The sequence below is a fragment of the Lutra lutra genome, chromosome X (assembly GCF_902655055.1).
Source record: "Lutra lutra chromosome X, mLutLut1.2, whole genome shotgun sequence".
NCBI lineage: Eukaryota > Metazoa > Chordata > Mammalia > Carnivora > Mustelidae > Lutra > Lutra lutra.
Window position 1 is genome coordinate 52,883,433 of NC_062296.1, and position 15,983 is coordinate 52,899,415.

The window sequence follows — 15,983 nt, forward strand, 5'->3', positions numbered from 1 at the left end:
AAAGATACAGATGTAATGAGAAGAAGGGCCATCTATACTCCAATGTCCATAGCAGCAATGGCCACAATCGCCAAACTGTGGAAAGAGCCCAGATGCCCTTCAACAGATGAGTGGATAAAGAGGATATGGTTCATATATACAATGGAGTATTATGCCTCCATCAGAAAGGATGAATACCCTACTTTTGTATCAACATGGATGAGACTGGAGATTTTGCTGAGTGAAATAAGCAGAGAAAGTCAATTACCATAGGGTTTCACTTGTGGAGCATAAGGAATAGCATGGAGGACATTCGGAGCAGGAAAGGAAAAGTGGATTGGGGGAAATAGGAGGTGGAGATGAACCATGAGAGACTGGACTCTAAGAAACAAACTAAGGGTTTTTGGAGGGGTGGGGGATGGGGGCATGGGTGAGCCTGGTGGTGGGTATTTAGGAGGGCATGTATTGCATGGAGCACTGGGTGTGGTGCATAATCAATGAATCTGGGAACACTGAAAAAAATAAATTTAAAAATTTCAAAAAATAAGAAAACTATACCATCATGAACAGGGGAGGTGTGGCAATAGCAGTATAAGAGTTAAGGGATTTAGTTGACAATAAAATGAAATTAAATGCAAAAAAAAAAAACTGAAGAGTGTATTTAAAGAGCTTGATAATAGAGGCTGGCATACAGTAGGTGCTTAATCAATGTTAAGGTGACAGTACAATGCAGAGGAAAGAATCTGCACGTAGCTTTTATCACATCTGGGTTCCAATCCTGGTACCAACATTTAATGTTTTGGTTATGTCCAAACAGCTTCCTGAGCCTGTTTGTCTTTCATATGGGGAGACTAATCCCTGGGAGAACTGTATTGAGGGTTAAAGGAGCTAACAGATTTTTGGGGTTTGGTGCAATTTGTGCTCAAGTAGTACTTAATTCTCTTCTTTGGCTGCCACATAATGCAGGAGTGGGCTGCACTTCCCTGCCAATCAGCCTGCAGCCAAGTGCTCCAGTCCATCATGTGGTTCTGTTTTTAGAATTTGAACAGGTGGAACACCTGGGTGGCTCAGACGGAAGCATCTTCTTTTAGCTCAGGTCATGATCCCAGGGTCCTGGGATCCAGTCCTGCATTGGGCTCCTTGCTCAAAGGGAACCTGCTTCTTCCTTTGCTTGCCGCTCCCCCTGCTTGTGCCTGTGCTCTCCCTCTGACAAATAAAATCTTTTAAAAAATTGAATAGGTAAATTAGCAGTGACATCATGAGGAAAGAGTAGGATGATGTGGACGTTTGGAGTAGGGGGAGAAGAGTAAAGTGATCTAACAGCCACTCCCTTCAAATGTGCTCAGTTTCAGTTAGATTATGTCAGCTAACGCACCCCAATATAGAAGCTCCCTTGAGGATGTAGGCTGTGAATAAATGGTACCAGAACCCTTTTGAATCATGGAATTCAAACACTGGTCCTGGATGAGAAGTGGTCATGGAAGGGTGGGGCCCAGCCAGAGTGCTTCAGTTCAAGGGCTCCTCCAACCCAATGTGCCTAAAAATGCCCCAAGGTATGATTTGCCCATAACACATCTAGCCACCCTACCAACATACACTTTGTTTTCCTTTCATGCAAACACGGTAGCACTTACAATTCAACAACCAGCCAGGCTTATGTTTTCTTCCCTCTATCCCTGCCCCAGGCCCTTTCAGAGACAAGGCTCATCACTATTCCCCCTACCATCACTGTCACCCAGATGGGGACCTACAGACTTGGTGGAAGATGCATAGCCTACAGCCCATCACAGGAATGTCTTGCCACTGAGATCTGTTTCAGACTAATAAAGAAATCACCACCCTGCCAGGGAACCCCCCCCACCCAGGTCTACCAGCAGCCTCGCCTCTAGTTGTACATTTATCTGTCCAAGATGGTTTTGTGAGAGTTACTCCTCGAACCAGACCAACCTACAGGATGAGGGACAAATCATTAGCATCAGGGATCTGACGGTAATTTTATTTCTCTTGTAGAACAGAGTAGAGGTTAAATAAAGGATATGGGGTTTGCTAGTCCAGTGACTCAGAACTCTTTTTTTCTTGGAACAATGAAAGGGACAGTGAGAAGGGGCATGGTGGATGAAGTTTTTTTTTTTTTTTTAAATATGCAGGTACTTCAGGGAGAAGCACACCATTCCATCTGTATTCCCCCATCCCACTGGAACTGGTGCTTGGAGGGACAAGAGGGGGTGAGACTAGTCGATCAGTCATCAGTGTTGCCAGAGAGGTCGAGGACAGACATCATGGAATCAGACAACTTGCTGGCGAGTTTATCTGCAGATGGAGAAATACAGGCAGTCACTTGGTGGCTGGCTTGCCAACAGAACGCCCACACGAGCTGACCAAGAGCTACCCTGGTCTATATCAAACTCCCAAACTGGCTCACTTACTCCCAACACTAAACAACAAAACAACTGGGTGGGGGGTGTTGGCAGCCAGCATGCAATCTCACAGGTAGACCCATTTGCCTACCTGTGAAATGCTCACCCCAATATAGCTTCTATCTCAGAGTGTCAGACTCACTGGTCTCCAAATATTTTTATCCCTTCCTAGTATCCAAACAGCAATTTTCTTTTACTGCGTTGAGCTTAGCACTCTGTCGTTACCCTCAAAGCTCTCATAGCAAAGGGGCAGCATGGAAGTAGGGACTTTAAGCCTGAATGCTCACCTCCCATCCTCCAGCCATACCCTGCTGTCTTTCAAGGCTCCCCTCAGACATAACCTCCTCCAGGAAGCCCTCTCTGATCACCCCTACCCCACCACAATCCAGGTTAGGTTCACCAGGCTGAGTTAGGTTTCCTCACTCTGCTTTCTGTGTCTGTGAATACTCCGTGTTGCCAATGTCTGTTTTCTTATTTCCTCCTCACTCTCTTATAATAAGACCAGGAGTTCAAGGGTAATTCGTCTCTGGATTTCTAGTACTCAATGTGAAACCAGGCCAAGAGCAAAGAATTGGACTTCTGCGGTCAATCCTAGGTTTACATTTTGGATCCATTAAATAGCAGTTGTTTTACCTTGAGTGTGTCATTTAATGTCTCTGGGCCTGTTTTCTCACATACCAAATGGGGATAAGACTTGCAATGAGTTAAAGATTAGTGTAACATGAAGACCTAAATCAGCCAACTACACAACAGACCACCATTAAAATGAAGGAGGAAGTTCTTTTGTGAACTGCCATTAAATGGAAACATGATGTGGCAAAACTATGTTCAGGTGACTAGTGTTTGCATAGAAAGAGAGGACAAAAAATATAGCTATAGAGATATTTGCCTGTGTACCTATCTCAGAAATGAGATAGAAGAAATTAATTGGTCACTCTGTGAAGAGGTCTAGATGACTGGGAGACTGGAAGGAGAAAAACATTTCGCTGTATATCCCTTTGTACCTTTTGAATTTTGAGTGTATCACCTATGGATAAATAAAGTAAACATTACATAGAACCCATAAGCTTCCTAACACAGAGAAAGCAGCTAAGAAATAAATGGTGGCTATTTGACACATAGACTAGGCCAATGGCTCTCCAAGTATGGTTCCTAGAAGAGCAAATCAGCATCAATCAGGAACCAGTTAGCAACAAAAATTCTTAGGCCAATGGCCAACATACTCAATCAGAAACTCGGGGGGGGGGTGCTCAGAACTCTGTGTTTTAACAAGCCATCTAGGCAATTCTAATAATGAGTAAAGTCTGAGAACCACTATGCTAGTAGGTGAGTCCCCTAACCCATCCCTGCCCCTTAACTAGGGTTAGCCTGGCACTGGACACATTCAGGAGCTCCTAATCGGGCCCAAGTGGGTGCTTTTTGGAGCATGGGAAGGAGGGGTATGGTCAGGTGCCCCCACCGGTACGCTTCTGCATCTTCTTCTTATTCTTCAGGGCAGAAGCAAGAGCCTGGCCCTGCTGCAGGGGATCGGTCTCCATGATCCTCTGCAGCACTGGGCGGCGGTCCACAGGGCAGATGTCCACTGTGCTACTGTTCCTGGGGTAGTGATCCACATTTCGTTTCGCCCACCCCATCTGATGTCGGTTCGGATTGGTGCAATACCCAGTGAGATCTCCAATCTGGAGAGAGAGAGGACAACAGTTAGGTCTGGGCCCCTAGAGTACCGCCAAAGACTTCTACAGAGGAGACAGGTTTGGTTAAGAATAGGAAGCCTAGAGGGGCGCCTGGGTGGCTCAGTGGGTTAAAGCCTCTGCCTTCAGCTCAGGTCATGATCCCAGGGTTCTGGGATCGAGCCCCATATGGGGCTCTCTGCTCCACGGGGAGCCTGCTTCCTCCTCTCTCTCTCTGCCTGCCTCTCTGCCTACTTGTGATTTCTATCTGTCAAATAAATAAACAAAATCTTTAAAAAAAAAAAAAAAAGAATAGGAAGCCTAGAGCCACACAGAACTAAGCTCCAAGTCTGGCTCCATCACAAACTAGAAGGTGCTTAGTTAATTTCTCAGCTGTAGCTGGCTCATCTGTCAAATGGGGTAGACAATGGGTAGCTTACATGGCTTTTGCAAGAATAAAATAAAGAAGCAGAGTTACGTATCAATGACAATTGGTATTATTCTCTTCTCAAGTGACCCTACAAAGTCTTACTCAATTTAAAAGTATTTTTCATTTTTCTCTCATTGAGTAAATTTATTTACTTATTTATAATTTTATTGTTATGTTAGTCACCATACAGTACATCATTAGTTTTTGATGTAGTGTCCCATGATAACAACTATTTTCTGATGCCTATTCTGTGCCCAGCTCTATGTGGGGAAATGTTGGAGAAACGAGTCAAATGCAGTCCCATCTTTGAGAAGCAACCAGTCTAAAGAGGATACAACCAACCAATACCACAAGCCAAGTTAGAGTTTTTTAAGTGCCCACCAGAAAGACACAGTGCAAGTGGCAGAGGTTTTGGAGAAGGCAGTGGTCAATATGCTTCTACTGACGGGAAAGTCATTCCTGACCATGAACAATGGAAAAGCACAGAACATAGCTGGGCATCCAAAAGGGTGCCTGTCTGGCTGGAGTACATGTAGGTACACATGGGTGGTAAAAGCAAACATTGACAGAAAGCTCACGGTGTGTATTACACACAAATACATGTGTGTACACATATATATGGACACATACACAAACTCATTTACTCCTGCAACAGTGCTCTGACAAACAAAGCACCTAAGGTCACAGAGCTAGCAAACAGTGGAATAAATAAGAACCCCAGCAGTGAGGCTTATACTAATGTATAACTACCCATTACACTGTGGTGGGGAAAAGGCAAGGCTACCACACTATACAACTCTGGGGCTGCAGCAGAGGGCACCATTCACAATATGGCACACCTAAATGGTTATCTCTCAGAGTTGTACAAGGAAGTGGCCCTGCTCAGATTCCCTGAACCTGAGTCTGGAACCTATAGCATAGAGGGGGGAACTATTCTAGGTCCCTAAGGAAAAACGGTATGCTCTGGGGCTTATGGGATCATTGAGAAATACTACCAGACAGACTTAAGCACACAACTTTACACTGGTTTTCCTGTAAGCACCAGAGGAATCTTGAAAACTATATGAGAATGAGAATGGCATGTCACCACCACACTGCAGGCCTCATCATCTTGCACAGAATATAGGTGACAGTTTCCTTCCTACGCCCCCTGCCTCCACCCCAGTCCCTTTCTTTCCAACCTGATTTTTACTGTGGCTGCCAGAATGAAAGTTCCTTTTTTTTTAAGATTTGATTTATTTATTTGAGAGACAGAGAGAGAGCAAGCATGAGTCTGGGGGGAGGGGGAGGAGGAAAGAGGGAGAGGAAGCCTGATACAGAACGCGATCCCAGGACCCCGGGATCATGACCTGAGCCATAGGGCAGATGCTTAACTGACTAAGCCACCCAGGGGCCCCCTGAGTGTGAGTTCTAATACATGATGACTGTGTCATTTCCTTGCTTAAGAAACCCTTCCAGATATTGTGGAACCATCGAAAATAAAGGATGGCTCTTCAGTAATCATGGGGAACAATCTACAAGATAAATTTGTAAGTGAAATAAGCAAAGTGCAGAACACAACTAGCATGCTATTATTTGAATTAAAATAGATCTATCTCTGTATAAGTATACATGCATGTGCATAAAAGATAGAATAGCTATGGAAAAGACATTCAAGTCTGTGAATAGTGAGTGCCTCCAAGGAGGGGACAAGGTAGCTGGGAGACAGCTGCAGGAGAGAAAGTTACTTTCCACTGTATCCACTTCAGTATCTTTTAAATTTTATACCACGTACACATACTAACTAGTCAAAAAATAAAAGGTATCTTTTTTTTTTTTCCAGGAAGCCCAATGCGGGGCTTAATCCCAGGACCCTGGAACCATGACCTGAGCCAAAGGCAGATGCTCAACAACTGAGCCACCCAGGCGCCAAAAGGTATCTTTTTTATAAAAAATATAAAATATGAAAAACATTTTAAACAAACAAAATGGGGAAAAAATAGAAAACCCTTTGACAGAAAAAAATAACCGATTGTCAGTGTTTTCCTAACACCCCTGGTTTAAGGTCTAACTCAAGGACTGCTATGATCTGATTCTAGATTCATCTCTCCTTGCCTCCACTCTCACTCCAACCACCCCATAGCACTAACGTTTCCCCAAAGCACCACTCTCTCTCCTCTTTGGGCCTCAGCATAAGCACCATCTGAGCTTCTGGCCATGGGCCGCTGCCTGACTCATCCAGAGAATTCCTCAGCCTCCAAGAAGTGGCACAAGGATCAGGGCCTTCAGGGAGACTTCCCTGACCCACAAGTAGTATAGGTTAGGGCCCTTGGATCCATGCTTTCCCAGCCTCTGCCCTCACCCCTAGTCTGCGTGTCTCCTGTAACAGTGCAGAGGTCTGTATGTGAAACCCATTAAACTGTGACCTCCTGAAGGGCAGAGACAGAGAAACTGGCAGAAGCAAATGAAAAAGCCTCCAGGAATCATAAGCAGGCATACTGACTTGATCACAGAGGTACTGGGGAGCCATGACAGGTGAGGTGACATGGTCAGATTGTGCAATTAGAAACTATGGTACATATGTTGAGGTGAGAAAGGGTTAGAAACTTAGATAGGCTTATAGAAATGGCAGGGACTATAAGAAGCTGATAGCTTCTCAACAGACATAGGAGGGAGAAGCCACAGGACTTGCTGACTGACCGTCTGGTATACTGGATGCTAGCTGGAGGGAAGAGTCAGGGGTAACCAGGTTTGCAACTTGAACAACTGAGTGGCTGAACGGGGATACCTGTTTTCTAGGCTGGAGCCAGGATGGAAAAGCTACTTGAGAGAGCATGCCTCCTCCTTGGACCTGTCATTGCCTGGTAAAGGATGCAAACACCTGATGCCCACGGGGCCCACGGGGAGTGAATGAATGACCTACATTCCCCACCCTTACAGGCATACCTTGTGGAAGCGAGGCAGAAGGGACCAACCACTCCCCAGAGCCCTGGGTAGAGGAGAGGGTTACCATGAAGAAAGGGGACAGGTACCTTGTACACAGTGGTTTTATTTTCCATGGCATCTGCTATTTTCATCATTGGAGAATGGAGCCACTTAATCTCCATTTCGAGTGGGTCCATGTCACCCAACAGTTCATCTGCTTCTCCAGTGGCCAAGCCTTTAACACAACCAACACCACTGTCAGAGCCCAACTCCTCCCTGCTGCCAGGCTCCCTGTCAGCGCCCCCACCAACCCATTCAGGCCTCAGTGGAAAGGATATGTGGACACTGCCCAAGGGAGTTGGGAGAGAATGCTCTTTCATTCCTGATGGGAGGCCACATGACAAAGGATTAAAGACATGGGTCTTGCAGTAGGGCATTCGCCTGCTGGGAGCTGGTCTTGGAGCCTTAGCTTCTTCATCAAGAAAATAAGAATACCACAAGCCTATGACATGGGGCTGCTGTCACAGCAGAGGATACCTGAAATGCACTGGCCTGAGACACTGCTCAGTAAATGGCAGCCACTGGGTTTCCTTCCCAGGACGAGGCCTCTCTCCCCTTCCCTCTGGCCCCTTGCCTGGAGTTGGCCTCCACTGCAAACCATTAATGCAGACATTACCCTAGGCCCATGCTATCCTCCCCCCTACTTCTAAACTTTGCCCCCATCCCCTTCCTCTAATTCCTACTCACTCTTCAAGATCCAACACTAGGGCCAACTCCCCTAGGAAACTCTCACCATTAACCTCTCCCTCTCAATTTTCCAGACCTCTATCTTTTGCCAAAGCATGTTCTCAGTGATGGAGCCCCTCTTGCCCTCACATGCAGCCAGGGTCAAGCATCATCATAGGAACACACACTCTAATTCATCCCAACTACCCATGTGGTAGAAGAGAGAAGTAAAATTCAGAAAGAGAATGGACTTGCCAGAAGCCACCTGGGGAATAAAGTCTGAAGCAGGCAAGTCCTCTTGTCCTCGTCTGTAATCTAAGGACACTAGAAGGCCCTGAGAAGGAAAACTAGTGGCCCTCAAGAGAAACAGAGAAACCAGAAGCCAGGCCAGCCAGGGCTACTTCCAATGCCCATGTGTCCACAGACAGGCCCAGAGAGCACAGGGCACCTTTCTGAGGTGGGGTAGAGAAGAGAGGAGAAGCCATAAGCCAAAGTCACAGATGGTAGTACCTAAAGAGAATAAATTTCCTACAGGAGTTTCTCAAAGCCACATCTCTGTACCCCAGCAAATGATCACCATAATAACAACTAATATTCACCAAACACGTACTCAAAGCCAGCACTGCTGTGTTTTGACATATTAAGTTAGTCTTCATGACCATCTTACTGGGTGAGTGCTACTGTCTCCATTTTATAGTTGATGCCATTGAGACTTGGAGAAATGAAGTAATGTATGCAGCAACACAGAGCTAACAGGAAACAAAACTTGAATTTAACTCCAGGCAGTCCATTCTTTTAACCACTTAGCTACTCCAGGCTGGGACAGTCTTAAGACTACAGGGCAGAAGAGTTGCTTTAAATGTTACCTCTGCCTGCCACTGACCATGCACCGTTCAGGAAATATCAGCTTTCTGTGACTCCAGTGCCTCCCCACCAATGGGGGTGAGAACAAAACTCTAGGAATAGACATGCAGTACCTGAGACAAAGCTTAGGGCAGTGAAGGGGTTTTGGAGAGGAGTGTTTTAGTCCACTCCAGGTCCCAAGAGATGGGGAAAGGACCCTCATATTTCCTGAGTACCTCACTGTGTACACAGTACTTTGCAGACTTTCTTTCCTATCTACCAAGAGTCCACAACCACCCGCATGGCCCAGGTTAGAATTCTCCACCTTGTGGAAGAAAACATTAAGCTTAGAGTTGGTTAAATAACTTTCCCAAAGCCAGAGTAGGGCCATGGCAGGGTAAGATCAAACATGGGATTTGTTGCTGGTTCTATGTGCCTCCCACCTAGGGCAAGACAAAGTACCAGGCAGGCCAGTCCACTCGCCCCTACTTACATTCCATGGTGTCTTCATTGGCCTGCTCAGTATCCTCAATATCAAAGACTTCAGTCATCTCCTTAATGATCTCAGCACTGAGATGGGCAGGCAGAGTGTGAGTGGCAGGTGGGAGTGAATAGAAGCTGATCTTCCCGCTGCATTGGGAGATAGGAGGAAACTGGCGATGTCATTAAGAGAACAAATGACCAATCAAAGAGAGGATGAGTTCCCAAGTCACAAACGATGAAGAACAAGGAAAACCCACAGTAGCTTCCAAACAGTAAGAAGCTGACTTGCTGAATAGTCACTGGCCACAAATTCCAAATGGGAACATGATCTGGAGCTTCGGCCTTCCCCTGCCCTAGGAAACAGGATGCCAGGCTGCCCTACCACCACAATAAACACAGATGCACCCTCCCCCACATTGTGGAACCTGACTCTCGGCAGGTCCACCCTCACCCCTAGCCTTCTCCTCACCTCACCCAGTCAGCCAAAACAGCTTTGGCTGCCTGCTCCTGACTGTATATGCCTCCCTTCTTCTTCTTTCCCAAGCGGTGAGCCACCGCAGTCAGAAAGTGCTCAGTGGTCTGGAACCCAGAGATGCCATAATAGTTGGAAATCTGGTGAAGACAGAATGAAAAAAAAGCCATGAGGAAAAATGAAGGGCCCTTGGAGCTGAGCAAGGCATGAGCAAGAGTCTTCTGTACCTCCTCCAGGTTACAGCGTTGGAGAATGGTCTCTACCGGGGTCACAGGGTCTATCAACTTCTGCACGTGGACACAGTTGCGCAGGATGGTGCCCACCTCTGAGTTCGGTCCTGGGACAATGCCTGGGGCATCCAGCAGCCTGATGAACTTGTCCAGATAGACCTCCTGCATGAATCTAGGACAGGAAAGAGGAGCTAAGAGAGACTGCAAGGCACTCATGAGCTGGGATGTATCTGGTATCCCCTAGGACCCAGGCACACAGCTGGGAGAGGGGTGAGGGGCAGATAGCACACTGATGAAGATGGAGAGATGCGAGGCTGGGGGCTCTGGGGCCCCTGGGACTCTGGGGGCTCTGGGACTAATTCTCCTCTAGTCCCTGCCACTGGTGACCGAGCTGCAGGACTGTGAGCAAGCTCCTGATTTTCTGAGCCTCCGCTGCCTCATCCAGAAAGTGGAGTTGCTTACCTATAGCCCCATCTTGCATGGCTGCTAAGAGACTTCAAGGAGCTGAGGAGGAAGCACCCAGCTCAGTGCCTGGCCCACACCTAGGGTGTACCAGGTCAATGAGGACTATTAGTGAGACTCCCGTGCCCAGGGAAGAATCAGAGGCTGGGCCAAGATAAGGAGAAGGGCAGGGGCTGAAGACACGATAAACTGGGGAACAGTATAGTCGAGGAGCTGTGGAGCAGGGGAGCAGGGAGGTGCTTACTTGGTGACGCCAGGAACGGCTCCCACGCTGCATGCACGGCTGCGCTTCAGGCTATTGATCAGGCTGCTCTTCCCAACATTAGGAAGACCTACAAAGGAGCGGCAGATGACTCAGGCCAGGAAGGGCCCTCAGGAGCATTTGGGCCAGGTTGTATGTGGGCAGCCCAGGCAGGGACAATGACCAAGCTATGGGGAAGCCAAAAACAGAGACTGGCCTCCTGCCTTCCCATCCCAGGCCCTGACTAAGCCCCAACATGGCCTACCTACCCTTTTCCTCCATTTGTGAGCATACTGGGTAGACAGGTCCCTCTCTCAGTAATGACACTCACCTCCCACTTACAACCAGCCTGGGAAAGGTGTTCAACGCAAGGCCTCTGTAACACGATCCAACAGAAGGCAGACATGAGGAAATGTCTGCGGAACAGAGAACCATCTGTCCTGATGTAAAATTCACCCGGTGGGGAGTGGGAGAGCCCTCTCCAGAGGGCTGAATGACTGTCTGCCCCTGGTGCATATTTTCTGTTCAAGCATCTGTGAGTACCTCCAGGCCTGTGGATGTCTTTGTGTGTCACCCCCTCACCAGGTCTCTTGTTCTCACCATTCTCCTTCTCTGTATGCCAGAATTTATGCACATAACGCTCTTTTTAAGATTTTCTTTATTTGAGAGAGCAAGAGAGAGACAGCACTAGCACGGGGGCGGGGGGACAGAGGCAGAGGAAGAAACAAACTCCCCACTGAGCAGGGGCTGGATCCTAGAACCCTGGGATCATGACCTGAGCTGAAGGCTAATGCTTAACCGACTGAGGCATCCAGGCGCCCCCGCAGACAGCTCTCTTATGGATGTGCCTATGTGTGTGTACCCCCCATGTGTGGAAGTCTCTGCACATCAATGTGTATGTGTGTGTGTGTATGTGCACGTGTGTACACATGCACATGCATATCTTTTGGTTATTCTCATTCTAAATATTACTCTTTTTTCTATGTTTACTTTCTCCCGCTCAGTCTTTTCTCTATCATGTATTTCTTTCTCTGCGTAGCTCTATCTAAGCACCTTACTCTACTGGTTTTTCTCTTTGTCTCTCATTCTGGCTGTTGACCTTTCTGATTCTCCCCACCCCATCAATTCTGCCTGCCCCTCTTTTTACTTTTTGTTTTTTTTTTTTTAATTTAAATTCAATTTTAACATATAAGGTATTATTAGTTTCAGAAGTAGAGGTTAGTGATTCATCATTCTTATATAATACCCAGTGCTCATTACATCCCGTGCCCTCCTTAATGCCCATCACCAGTACTCCATCCCCCCCTCCCTCTCCCCTCCAGCAAATCTGTTTGTCTCCTATGATTAAGAGTCTCTTATGGTTTGCCTCCCTCTCTTACTTCATCTTGTTCTATTTTTTTCCTCTCTTCCCCTATGATCCCCTATTTTGTTTGTTAAATTCCACGTATCAGTGAGATCATATGATAATTGTCTTTCTCTGATTGACTTATTTCACTTAGCATAATAGCTTCTAGTTCCATCCATATCACTGAAAGTGGCAAGATTTCATTTTTTTAAATTCTGTCCCTCTTTGCCAACTTCCCTCAGTCTCTTTCTGTGTTTCTTCTCTCCATGGGCTTGTCTGTTTGTATGCCTCTCTGCACATGTTTCACTGTGCTTCCTTCTATCTCTGTCTGTATATCTCTAGCCCTCCCTCTGTCTCTATTTCTCTGTGAATATGTATCGATCTCATCATAGACATGTTTGTGTATTTGACTCCCTCTGTGACTCTAGGGATGTGACTGAGTCTGAGGATCCAGTGTATCTGAGCACATGTGTCTCTCTGTGCCTTTATTTGCTTGCAAGAAACAGAGTTGGGGTGAGTATGTGCAAAGAACTTGGGTCTGCATGTGTGTTGCCTCTGGGTCTGGACATATCTGCACAAGTGTGGATCTGTACATATATTTGTGGATCTGTATGTGTTTGTAGGACTGTGTGTGTTCCTCTATGTCTACCTCTTTGCTCTGGTTCCTTCCCTGTGCACCACTCTAGGAATCTGTCTATCTGTGTCTGCCTATCTCTCCATTGTTTCTCTTGAAGGATTTTATTTATTTGTCATAGAGAGAGTGAGAGAGTATGAGCACAAGCCAGGGGAGTGGCAGGCAAAGGGAGAAGCAGGCTCCCCGCTGAGCAAGGGGTCCAATGTTGGACTTGATCCCAGGACCAGATCATGACCTGAGCTGAAAGTAGATACTAAACCAACTAAGCCACCCAGGTGTCCCTCTCTCATTATTTCCTTGGTTTGTGTGTCTGCCTCTCTACATGCATAAAGTATCTATCCCTCTTATGTCTCTCTCTGTAGGTCTCTATATCCTTCTGGTATGTTTTTGTGATCATTACCTCCCTCTCTTGGCATGCCTCTGTCGTTTAAATCCATCCTTCCTTTCCACTCCTCACCAATCCCATCATTTCCCAGTTCATTTTCTATGTCTATTCAGATCTGTATATCTCTACCTTTTTCTCAGTGTCCAGCTCTCTCCAATATCCTTCTCTTTTGGTTTTACTTCCTCTCCCTGACAGTCTATCTCTGCTTCTCTCAATTTCCCTCCTCTCTCTCCCATCATCCTTTCCTCAGTGCCCTGGGTTCCAGACATGCTCCGGTATGAGTATTAGCTCTACCTTGTCTCACACAGGGCTGCTCCCCACAAGTCCCTTTCCCTTCTCTGGGCCTCAGTGTTCTTATCTGTCAAAGAGATATGTTCACTCCTCCTTCCCACCACCCACAGCTCTGTTAGGATGAGATGGCACCAAATCCAAGCACAACCCTATGTTATTTGGTCCATGGTTCTAACACTCAACGTATGGTGGTGACTCTCAGTATGCCTTCCTATGTTCACCAATACATATTATAAATCACAAAACCGTTCCTGAACTGCTCCTCTCTTCCCCAGAGGGGTAACACAAAGCTTGGAAACCCCTACCCAAGGAAGAAGACTGGGCCCCACAACCTCCCCACAGGTCTTACCCACAACACCCACACGGATATGGGTGCGCACTTCACCAAGGCGGCAATAGTTCCCCAAAACCCTCATGAGGTTTTCAGCTCCAAAGCAGGCTTTGCTTTTTAGCAGTGACTCAGAGGCCTGATCCACTGGTACAGTGCAACGATTCTGGAAAACGAGGGGTATTACAGAAGAGGCATCAGGTGGGAAATGCAGTCTGAGTCCAGATTTCCAGCTTTCAGTGAAACTCTCAGGGCCACCTCCCTGTTATCACCGAGATCCCCAAGGCTGAAGCAGAGGGCTTCTCACACAGGCCCTGAATACCTGCCATCTCCCTGCCTGTACAAGGCCCGTTTTTCTGTCATTGAGTCTTCAGTCTTCTCTGTCCCTGCCTCTCTCTAGATACACATATCTCTTGCCTCCCTCAGCATGGAAAGGATGGCACCCCGGCCTCTTGTCAGGCCGGGTTTGAGTTCCAGCTCTGCCTCTTACAGATGTGTGTACATCAAATCCTCCCCTTCTCTGGGGCCCAGTGCCCTCATCCACAAAAGAGGGACACTGCCTTCCCTGCCTGTGGTGGGAAGACAATCCCTGGCCCACAGCCTACCTTCCCTTATTTCCTCACTTAAGACAAGGCCATTCCAGCTTCCATCTCCTTACTCCTGATGTCACATCCTCTGCCCAGAATGCCTTTCTACCTCCTCCTCTTTCCTTACCCACCACAGCATTGCAAAATAGGAATTAAGCTAAATATCCATCAGTAAGAAACAGGTTAAGGAAACAGATCCTTAAAGTGGAATACAAATGAAAGAGAGCTGTTAGAAAAGGATGCTCATCAGATTTCTACCATTGAGAAGGCTAAAAATTATGAATGAGGTTATCAGGTTCTCCCAAATGAGTAAGATTAAAATGCTTAATGATATCAAGTGTTGGAAAGGATGTAGGGAAATAAGCCCTCTCACACATTCGTCTACCCCAGTGGTAGGAAGATAAACTGGTACAGCCACTGGAAGGGAGGCAATTTGTCAGTGTCTAGGAAAATGTAAAATACATAGCCACTCCACCTCTCAGTATCCAACCTATATAAACACTCATCTACCAGCCAAGAAAACATATGTAAGGGTATGTGCTAAAGTACTGCTTTAATGGTTAAAAATTGGAAACTAATTTTATTTAGCAACAAAAAAGTACATCTCTATTTAAAAAAAATCTGCCAAGGTCAGGGGGGAAAGCCAGCCCCAGGATGACACACAGAAAACTCCCAAACACTTCCTTCTCTTTACACATACATCTACATATATATAAAGCACAGAAAAAGATCTGAAAGGATATACGCCAAGCTAACAATGGTGGTTACATCTGCGTATGGATAAAGGAGCCTAGAATTAAGAGTAATGATAAAAAATATTAAAGCTGTGTGTAATTGCTTTTACTTCTACTTTATTTTTTCATAAAGAGTAAGTTCTACACCTAGAGCAAAGTTGAAAAATGTCCCCCAGCACCGAGTTTCTCTCTTCAGACACAATCAATGTTTCTGTAATACTTTAATAGTTTACAACTAAAATGTATTTCTGTGTTAATGATATAATTAGAAAGTAGTGTGATTTGTGTTAGAAAAAAATGAAGACCTATGTTTTTAAAAGCTAACAGTTAACTACATTTTCCAAATTTTCTACGGACAGTATGTACTACCTTTCTATCTGGAAAGAAAAAAAAAACTTTCCCAAAAAGCTAAATATAGGAAGGAGTAAAGTAAAACAAGTATTAAAAGGCCATCTAGTAAGGTAAAAAGCTCAAAGTTGAAAGCCCAGTTCAATTACCAAAGGGCTGAAGGCCCTAGTGCAAGTCATGCTCCTCTAACCCTGGCCCCAGCTTACCAGGTTTTTGACCTGATGCTGTGTGCTGGCCTTGAAAGCCACAGTCGGCAGCTCATTCCGAAGGTACTCCAGCCACTTCTCTACAACCTCTTTGGGGACCAGGTCTGGGGAAAATAGAAAAAGGTAGGACTAATAAGGAGAACATCACTTCAATGGCTCAGTCCAAAGATATATCCACCCACTCCCAAGGCTAGGCCCACCTTCTTATCTCCCTGGCCCTATCAGTACCTGTCCAGCTCCCAGGTTAAAATTAGAAAGGAAAGTCTAG

The 15,983-nt window shown here is 46.2% G+C and overlaps 1 protein-coding gene across 6 annotated transcripts in view; it reads right to left on the reverse strand.

Moving 5' to 3' along the window:
- Positions 1-1,954: 1,954 nt before the first annotated feature.
- Positions 1,955-15,983, reverse strand: part of GNL3L (G protein nucleolar 3 like) — a 60,076-nt gene continuing 46,047 nt past the window's right edge. For all 6 annotated transcript variants that reach the window (XM_047714704.1, XM_047714701.1, XM_047714700.1 and 3 more), the window contains 9 exons: positions 15,716-15,819; positions 13,862-14,006; positions 10,861-10,948; positions 10,152-10,326; positions 9,922-10,064; positions 9,463-9,599; positions 7,508-7,635; positions 3,856-4,075; positions 1,955-2,289 (listed from right to left, as the gene is read on the reverse strand). In XM_047714704.1, coding sequence (XP_047570660.1) covers positions 2,219-2,289; positions 3,856-4,075; positions 7,508-7,635; positions 9,463-9,599; positions 9,922-10,064; positions 10,152-10,326; positions 10,861-10,948; positions 13,862-14,006; positions 15,716-15,819 — 1,211 coding nt within the window. In that variant the 3' untranslated portion in view covers positions 1,955-2,218. The remainder of the gene's footprint in view (positions 2,290-3,855; positions 4,076-7,507; positions 7,636-9,462; positions 9,600-9,921; positions 10,065-10,151; positions 10,327-10,860; positions 10,949-13,861; positions 14,007-15,715; positions 15,820-15,983) is intronic.